We start from the raw sequence: 9,936 nt of genomic DNA, 5'->3' as shown, positions 1-9,936 counted from the left end.
TGACTGTACCTACATGTAGACCAACCCAGCCTGGCTATTGCATAAGAGACCAGGGTACAAACTCTAGGTCACGACCTCCTCTGTTGACCTCAAGCTGAGTCATCATGAAAGCCACAGAAACGGTCAGAGAGACGAGACAAGAATTATAAACAGATGCGTACAGAGAGTACACTGATTGGACAGTAACAGAGAGTAGACTGATTGGACAGTAACAGAGAGAAGACTGATTGGACAGTAACAGAGAGAAGACTGATTGGACAGTAACAGAGAGTAGACTGATTGGACAGTAACAGAGAGTACACTGATTGGACAGTAACAGAGAGTTCACTGATTGGACAGTAACAGAGAGTAGACTGATTGGACAGTAACAGAGAGTACACTGATTGGACAGTAACAGAGAGTTCACTGATTGGACAGTAACAGAGAGTAGACTGATTGGACAGTAGCAGAGAGTACACTGATTGGACAGTAACAGAGAGTAGACTGATTGGACAGTAACAGAGAGGACACTGATTGGGCAGTAAAACAAGCATTTTCCAAACAAGCCCCAAAGTCTGCAGAGTAACTGAAGGCCACAATATATTTGATGACTATTTAGGAACGTACTGTACTGTACTGTACGCCTGTAGACAGCATCATGAGTCTGTAGCTCCTAGAAAGCACAGTGTGTGTGCAGTATTCTCTCAACTAGCTGAGACCATTCATCTCTCTCTCTCACACACACACACACACACACACACACACACACACATCTACCACATCATTTTATCTTCAAAAAATGCGATGTGAGGTAGCAGAGTACCAAAATGTGAAACACAGGACAAAATGGCCACCAGACCCCCCCAAAAAACATCAGTACTGCTAGAATGGTTTTTGGTCTTTTTTGCACACGGTAATGAGAGAGTGAGGGTTACCAGTAGAACTACATACTGTACTTGGATAACAGAACTAATAGTCTTGTCCTAGATTGTCATACCAGACGACGGTGGCAGGAGAAGTTTTGCTGATGGCACAGACGGAGTTAACCCTAACAGCTGGTTGTCCTGAGATGGGATGACTGACCCCATGACCTCATCTGACCTTTGATTCAACTCAGTGAAGGAGCCACTTCACCCAAACAGGTTGCATAAGAAACTCCCATAGGGATATAAATATATGTATCAATATACAAAACATTTACAGCAGCTCTCTGTAGAAAAGAAAATCACAATATGAAAGGTCAGTTACATTTAACAAATTTACGATTTTCATTATTATGTTATTTCCGATGTTACTGCACATCTGTTTGCCTGGTCACTTGTGTGACCGTATTCAGAAGCCTGGTGAAGCGCTCTAGTCCATCGGTCATGGTCAGTGAGCCTGGTGAAGCGCTCTAGTCCATCTGTCATGGTCAGTGAGCCTGGTGAAGCGCTCTAGTCCATCGGTCATGGTCAGTGACAACAAACTCTTCCCTGTTGAGATTAACCACCATGGAGGCGGAACATTAGTCCTACTGTGGCAGTTAGAGATATCAACTGTATCTACTGTACGCTGAAGAGCACCAGCGACTCTACCTGGTTCTCCTGGTTCTCCTGGTTCCCCTGGTTACCTCGTTATCTGCCTGCCTGGTTTGCATGCATGTGAATGACCTTCTGTCAGTCTCACACTGCCACAACACCAGGCTAGTGACCAGCAAGGAAGTGATGCGCCTTAGTTCTACTACGCTGATTGGCCAGCTGTTCCTGAGGAAATGGAGAGGACAGAATCTGATTGGACGTGGCAGAGTGGACTCTTGAGTAAACCTCTCTACACAGACGGCCGTCAACTGACCACCTAATGTCAGACGAGCCTTTTGCAGCAACAATACATACTGTGGCTAGAAGCTAAACTCATTCACCTCAAAAAGGAAAATATTCCTCCAGCTCTCCTTGAACTCTCTCACACACACACACACACACACGCACACACACACACACACATTCCCTAACACGCACACGATCACACACAAAGACTTCTTCCTGGTTTAACCAACGGCAACTACAGCAGTGCACCGAGGCATGCTGGGACATGTAGTGCGTTGCGAGCGTGCTACTGCATTCCTGGCGCGAGCCTCCCCCCCCCCCACCCTCCCTCAGCTCTTGAGGTCCTTTTGGTCAAAGACGATGTGATTGGCCAGGTAGATGGCGATGAGGCCGAAGATGGCGGAGCAGGTGATGTAGGTGGTGACGGAGGCGGTGAACTGGACCAGCATGCCCATGAAGAGGGTGGGGAACACTTGTGACAGCAGGAAGGTGCTGTCCAAGATGGCGAAGTCCAGGCCCACCCCTCGCTTCTCGAACCCTTCCGGCTCCGCCTCCTCAGGGTCGCCCGCGGCGCTGTGGGACGAACCATTCTGGCCGTGCGCCGGGGGGTAGTATTCGGAGTAGGCGTGACCGTTGGCACCCCCGAGTTTGTGGTTCAGACCCCCCTCCTCGTCCAGGGAGGGCAGCGAGTCCCGCGTGACGGAGAGGCCGTTTCTCTGAAGGTTTTTGGTTTTCCTTTTTGGCATGTAAACCTGAAACGAGAAACAACACTGTGAAATACACACAACGAAGTGTTTGTGTGTGTGTGTGTGAGTGTGTGTGTGTGAGTGAGTGAGTGTGCGAGCTTGTACGCCTATGTATGTGTGTGTGTTTGCTTGTATGCCTAATGCACTGTATGTGTGTGTGTGTGTGTGTGTGCTTGTACGCCTATGCATGTGTGTGTGTGTGTGTATGCTTGTATGCTAAGTACTGTGTGTGTGTGTGTATATGCTACATACTGTGTGAGTGTCCACATGCTATAGCTAGAGTGTGTGCATGTGAAACGCCTCTCTCTCTCTCTCTCTCTCTCTCTCTCTCTCTCTCTCACCTCCTTCTCCTTGTGGTAGTGGCAGGTGAGCGTGTAGGGCAGCGTCTGCAGGGTGGCGTAGGCGTAGCCGGTCAGCGCCGACATGAGGGTGACCAGGACCACGCTCTTGGACAGGCAGATGACCAGCGCCGACGCCGTGAAGCTCACCATGCTGCTCAGGTAGACCCAGCGCGAGCCGAAGCGCCGCACCAGACGACTCATGGCCAGGGAGAACACGGTAGAGGTAGCGCACTGCAGGAACAGGCCCAGGCTGCCCATGCGGATGCCTGAGGAAAAAAGACGCGCGGAGATTGAGGCGGGGGGGGGGGGGTGCGAATATAAAATGCCTTCAGGATACGACCACATACACGCATGTGCACACTGCTTTTCATGGAACTCAGTGGAGGGGTGTAGCATGGGCCAATATTGAAAACACAGGGTCACGAAATGCATTCAGGGGCGGAGGTTTGTGCTCTCTGAGCACCATTTCTAGTTCAGTTTGTGTTGATTTTAGCGCCACCTGTGGACAAAAGCGGTAGTGTTTTCCCGGAAAGACAACTACATTTCCCATGAGCACCACCGCTTCCTGTGGTAAAGATCTCTTGCCCAGCCCAGCAGAAAGACCCTTCTGGTCAGGATGACTAGCGACGAGGTAAATACACCTTTCTGGACGAACCAACCGGTTCTGCGGTCGGGGGGGGGGTGGGGGGGGGATTAGACAGACAAGTGATCGCTGAGATGGAGCCAAAACCAGAGCAGCAGCCCGCCAGGCCAGCGAGGGTCCGGTCTGGGGTCTCCAGCTCTCAGCCTCAATTCAGAGCTCAAACACAGAGAGGAGAGGAGGGGCTGCTGCACAAAAATGTCTGAGCCTTAGTGTGCCCCCCCCCCTCGCCCCCCCCTTCCTCCCCCCCCCTCGCCCTCCTGCCCCCCCCCCCCCCCGTGGCATGGCATCAGCCAAACAAACGCGCTGAGCAGCCATTGGGACGATATCTGGACGAGCTCAAACACGCAGGTATGAGGTCACGAGTTCAGCAGCATGGCAGGTTATCCCTGTAGAGAGAGAGAGAGCAGGGTGTGGATCTATAGAGAGAGGGTGTGGATCTATAGAGAGAGGGTGTGGATCTATAGAGAGAGGGTGTGGATCTATAGAGAGAGGGTGTGGATCTATAGAGAGAGGGTGTGGATCTATAGAGAGAGGGTGTGGTCTATAGAGAGAGGGTGTGGATCTATAGAGAGAGGGTGTGGTCTATAGAGAGAGGGTGTGGATCTATAGAGAGAGGATGTGGATCTATAGAGAGAGGGTGTGGATCTATAGAGAGAGGGTGTGGATCTATAGAGAGAGGGTGTGGATCTATAGAGAGCAGGGTGTGGACCAGGTGACTGTATAGAGAGCAGGGTGTGGACCTATAGAGAGAGGGTGTGGATCTATAGAGAGAGGGTGTGGATCTATAGAGAGAGGGTGTGGATCTATAGAGAGCAGGGTGTGGACCAGGTGACTGTATAGAGAGCAGGGTGTGGACCAGGTACCTGTATAGAGAGCAGGGTGTAGATGTATAGAGAGCAGGGTGTGGACCAGGTACCTGTATAGAGAGAGGGTGTGGTCTATAGAGAGAGGGTGTGGTCTATAGAGAGAGGGTGTGGTCTATAGAGAGAGGGTGTGGTCTATAGAGAGCAGGGTGTGGTCTATAGAGAACAGGGTGTGGTCTATAGAGAACAGGGTGTGGACCAGGTAGAAGAGGACCAGGCCCACTTGATAAACACGGCACGCAGACACAAAACAATCTACGATTACTCTGAGGACTTAAAGACTATTATTAGTAAAAGTGAACCGTGGACAGGGCCTAGAGAAGATGAAACATTTACCTTTTAGTCACTTATCTAGTTGAATAAAGGTTAAATGAATTTTAAAAAATCTTTAAAAAACATCTTTAAAAAAAAGACTTACAGGAGTAATTAGGGTACCGTGCCTTGCTCAAGGGCACACCGACTTATTTTACACCTACTCAGCTCGACTATTTAAATACGCGCCCTCTGGCTACAGACCGCTCTTTAGCGCTAAGCTAGCTGCCGCCCTGCAGTCTCTCCTGGCAGTCTCTCCTGGTAGTCTCTCCTGGGAGTCTCTCCTGAGAGCGTCTGGCTAAAGGGCCCTCTGGGCTAAACGACATGGTCTAATAACAAAGCCTGTTGTTACACACTGAACAGGCTCCGCCCCCCCGCCTGAACAGGCTCCGCCCCCGGCCCCCCACCAACACGCTCTCTGGGCTCCCAGGCTCTGGACATTAATTGTGGGTGAGTGTGACATGCCTCCAGATCCAGCAATGGAGGGGAGGGAGGAGGTGGGGGGGGGGGCACAACAGAAAAGAGGACAGGAGAGAGAGGGAGGAGAAAGAGAGAGGAGAGAGAGAGAGGGAGGAGAGAGAAAGGGAGGAGAGAGAGAGAGAGGAGAGAGAGAGGGAGGAGAGAGAGAGAGAGGAGAGAGAGAGGGAGGAGAGAGAGAGGGAGGGGAAAGAGAGGGAGGAGAGAGTGGAGAGAGCTATTCATTCAACTACACTATTAGTTCAACTATCCTTTCAACTAATTATCCATTCAACTAATTATCCATTCCAACTAACAATCCATTCAACTAATTATCCATTTCAATTAACAATCCATTCAACTAATTATCCATTCAACTAATTATCCATTCAACTAATTATCCATTCAACGCATGTGTAACGCAGCTGCGCGGCGTGCGGCCCACCTTCGTCGTAGCGCAGCCTGGAGGCGGAGCCTGGCGCGGCGCTGGGCACGCCCTCGTAGAGCCCCTCGCCCACGAAGTCTGTGTAGAAGAGCATGAAGGACATGACGGCCATCCAGCTGCAGAGCTGCGCGGCGCAGAGCCGGCGGACGACGCGCGGGACGTGGCAGTAGCTGCGGTAGATGGCCGGGGTCATGGACCAGCAGGTCCGCAGCAGGCACAGCAGGGGGCCCGACTTCAGCAGGCGCAGCTTGCACTTCAGCAGGTGGCAGCAGGAGCGCGGCACGCAGCGGGCCCCGGGGTCAAGGGTCGCCAGTCCCGGCGGGGCCAGGGCGGACGCCGTCGACGGGCCGCCCGCGGCCGCCGCCGCCGCCTCCTCCTCCGCCGACACCTTCATGGTGATGAAGACGCTGGTGAGGAAGATGAGGATGAGCAGGGAGAAGAGGCACTCGGCCTGGCCGCCCAGGTAGACGGAGAGCAGGCCGCGGCTCCAGTCCAGCGCGGGGAGGAGGTAGCCCACGCAGCCGCCCAGGCTGACCATGAAGGAGAACATGGCGAAGGCCTGTCCGCAGTCCTCCTCCTCGCGGTACAGGTCCGACAGCAGCGCCTCCAGAGGCGTGAAGCACACCTAACCACCAAACAGATGGGGATTAAAACAAGACACTTTCATTGGGATAAACCCAGTAAAGGTTATTATAGTTGAGGAAAACTAACTAAAAAATGAAAACTAGGTGTGAAGGAACATTTTAGTTAACAGAAAAAAAGATAACTTAATTAAACTGTATTGTGTGTTTACAAAACTAGCAAAAATAAATTAAGATTACAGACAAAATGTAGTTTTAGTCTTTTTCATTTCATATAAAAGCCTAGTATTTTGGGTGGATATGAAATCTATCCTCCATGTTCTTTAGCTGTGCCCCTGTGCAGAAGTAACCTGACGTGCGCCAGATGGTTTGTTTCACACAGAGTGAAACAACGTGAGCTCACGAGATCAGGATGGTCTCACGAAGCTAGCACAGAAGAATAAAAAACTTAAACTAATACTGAAACTAATTAAAACTAAACTAAAAATAAGATTTTTTTTTTTTTATAAGATTTTTTTTTAAATAACTAAACTAGCAAACCCGCTTTAAAAACTAAACTAAAACTAAACTAAAATTGAAAACAAAAACTTAAAATGATATAAAAATCAAAACTAATGAAAAAAAAATCTAAACTATTATAATCTGGTTGTGAGATGTGTTAAGCACTGAACTCTTGGTTTGTCTGACAAGTCCGATGTCGTCTGGTGTTGAATGTGTGTATGCATGAGTCATGGATCTTGATTGTTGTGTGCGTGTGTGTGTGTGTGTGTGTGTGTGTCCTCACCTGGCCACAGAAGTCGAGCAGGCCCACCCCCAGGATGAGGAAGCCGACCTGCAGGGTGCGTCCTCCCCAGGAGAAGTGGGCGGCGAGCAGGTCGGCGTGGGGGATGATGAGCAGCGCCAGCAGGACGCCCAGCGACAGCAGCCAGATGAAGGGGCGGCGCCGCCCGTAGCTGCTGTTGCATTGGTCACTGGCCGAGCCAATCAGGGGGATGAAGAGCAGGCCCAGCACCGGGCCAATACCTGGAGAGAGGGAGGGAGAGAGAGAGAGGGAGGGAGAGAGAGAGAGAGGGGGAGGGAGAGAGAGAGAGAGAGGGAGGGAGAGAGAGAGATTAGCGTAGCAGGGTTAGCATAGCAAGGTGTATCTAGTAGAATCAGCAGTGTAACATTAGCATAGCAGGGTGTATCTAGGAGAATGAGCAGTGCAGCGTTAGCATAGCAGGGTTAGCGTAGCAGGGTGTATCTAGGAGAATGAGCAGTGCAGCGTTAGCATAGCAGGGTTAGCGTAGCAGGGTGTATCTAGGAGAATGAGCAGTGCAGCGTTAGCATAGCAGGGTTAGCGTAGCAGGGTGTATCTAGGAGAATGAGCAGTGTAGCGTTAGCGTAGCAGGGTTAGCGTAGCAGGGTGTATCTAGGAGAATGAGCAGTGTAGCGTTAGCGTAGCAGGGTGTATCTAGGAGAATGAGCAGTGCACCGTTAGCGTAGCAGGGTTAGCGTAGCAGGGTGTATCTAGGAGAATGAGCAGTGTAGCGTTAGCGTAGCAGGGTTAGCGTAGCAGGGTGTATCTAGGAGAATGAGCAGTGTAGCGTTAGCATAGCAGGGTTAGCGTAGCAGGGTGTATCTAGGAGAATGAGCAGTGTAGCGTTAGCATAGCAGGGTTAGCGTAGCAGGGTGTATCTAGGAGAATGAGCAGTGTAGCGTTAGCGTAGCAGGGTTAGCGTAGCAGGGTGTATCTAGGAGAATGAGCAGTGTAGCGTTAGCGTAGCAGGGTTAGCGTAGCAGGGTGTATCTAGGAGGATGAGCGGTGTAGCGTTAGCGTAGCAGGGTTAGCGTAGCAGGGTGTATCTAGGAGAATGAGCAGTGTAGCGTTAGCATAGCAGGTTTTCTAGGCCAGCAGAGGGAGGGGGGTCTCTTTGCCACGGCAACAGAAATGATTACAGGGGAGCAGATGAGTCAGAGAATCTGAACCAGGAACATAAGAAGGACCTTAAACCAATTATGGAAAATCCTGTTGAAAATCCTGTATGTGTGTAACAGTTGCCAAGTAAACAGTAACTATGCCTCAGAAGTAGTCCGGTGTGTGTGTGTGTGTGTGTGTGTGTGTGTGTGTGTGTGTGTGTGTGTGTGTGTGTGTGTGTGTGTGTGTGTGGTGGGGTGTGTCTTCCAGCCACGTCTCCCCGTCCTGACAGGTCCCAGAGTTAGTATCACTACGGGTCTGTAGCCCCGCCCCCCCCCCCCCCCCCTCCCTGCCCCTGCCCCCCCCCCCCCCCGCACGCCATCCATCTCTGTGAGCGCTACTGACGGCTGCCTACAGATGGACCTGCACCTCACACACACACACACACACACACACACACACACACACACACACACAGACACACAGACACACACACACACACACACACACACAGACACACACACAGACACACACACAGACACACACACACACACACACACACATGCAATCCCTCAGCTCCCTCCCTGCTCTGCTGAGAGCAGCTAATTAGAACACACTAATACCGCCTGCAGAGAACTGTATTACACACACACACACACACACACACACACACACACACACACACACACACACACACACACACACACACACACACACACACACACACACACACACACACACACACACACACACATTTTCTGATACTACAACAGCCAGCTGTGGAGGCCTACTTTCAAAAAATGTGAGGAATGCTTGTTTTGAAAACATTACTTTGAATTCCTCCATTGAGATAATAAAACACATTAACATGACACGGTCCTGGTGACCGACGCTGGACTACGGTGACACGGTCCTGGTGACCGCCGCTGGACAACGGTGACAAGGTCCTGGTGACCGATGCTGGACAATGGTGACACGGTCCTGGTGACCGCCGCTGGACAACGGTGACACGGTCCTGGTGACCGCCGCTGGACAACGGTGCCTCACAACACATTCCACCTCAGAACCAGCCTGTCGGAAGGAAGGCGACGCTCGCCGCTCGGTTTAGTCACACGGTTATTACTGTGAAATGAACAGTTGTTGTGGTCGAGGGGTTTGGGGGCCTCAATGACAGACAGACGGACGGAGAGAGACAGAGAGACAGACAGATAGACAGAGACAGACAGACAGATAGACAGAGAGATAGACAGATAGAGAGAGAGACAGACAGATAGACAGAGAGACAGAGAGACAGACGGATAGACAGAGAGATAGACAGATAGACAGAGAGATAGACAGATAGAGAGAGAGATAGACAGATAGAGAGAGAGACAGACAGATAGACAGAGAGACAGACGGATAGACAGAGAGACAGACAGATAGACAGAGAGACAGACAGATGGACAGAGAGACAGAGATATACAGATAGAGAGAGAGAGACAGATGGATAGAGAGACAGAGAGATAGACAGATACAGAGAGAGAGACAGATGGATAGAGAGACAGAGACAGACTGGCGGAGAAACATGCAGACAGACTTGAGGACAGACACCCAGACAAACAGAATGGACGGAGACACGGAGTGGACAATCGGTCCGTCCCTGAGTTAACTTTCACCCTGCTGCTGCAGCTGTGGAGACCCGTCAGAACAACCCACACTGTGTACAAGCTGACCTCTCTCTCCCACACACACACACACACACACACACACACGCACGCGCACACACACACACACACACACACTCACACACACACTCTCACCCTGACCACACACCACATACTACCCTAGTTTATACAGTATATACACACTGCAATGTGCTTTCTAATTCCTAT

The 9,936-nt window shown here is 50.9% G+C and overlaps 1 protein-coding gene across 1 annotated transcript; it reads right to left on the bottom strand.

Moving 5' to 3' along the window:
* Positions 1-2,110: 2,110 nt before the first annotated feature.
* On the bottom strand, positions 2,111-7,191 carry LOC311328852 (solute carrier family 45 member 3; the record flags this gene model as incomplete). The annotated part of the gene is made up of 4 exons (XM_084462757.1): positions 2,111-2,533; positions 2,869-3,134; positions 5,588-6,212; positions 6,953-7,191. Coding segments are annotated over 4 exons (1,553 nt in total), but the record flags the coding sequence as incomplete, so codon positions are not given.
* Between the last annotated feature and the right edge of the window lie 2,745 nt (positions 7,192-9,936).

Source organism: Borostomias antarcticus, assembly GCF_949987555.1.
Source record: "Borostomias antarcticus genome assembly, contig: scaffold_934, whole genome shotgun sequence".
NCBI lineage: Eukaryota > Metazoa > Chordata > Actinopteri > Stomiiformes > Stomiidae > Borostomias > Borostomias antarcticus.
The sequence above is the reverse complement of the archived record's forward strand: the minus strand, read 5'-3'. Positions and strand labels throughout refer to the sequence as shown.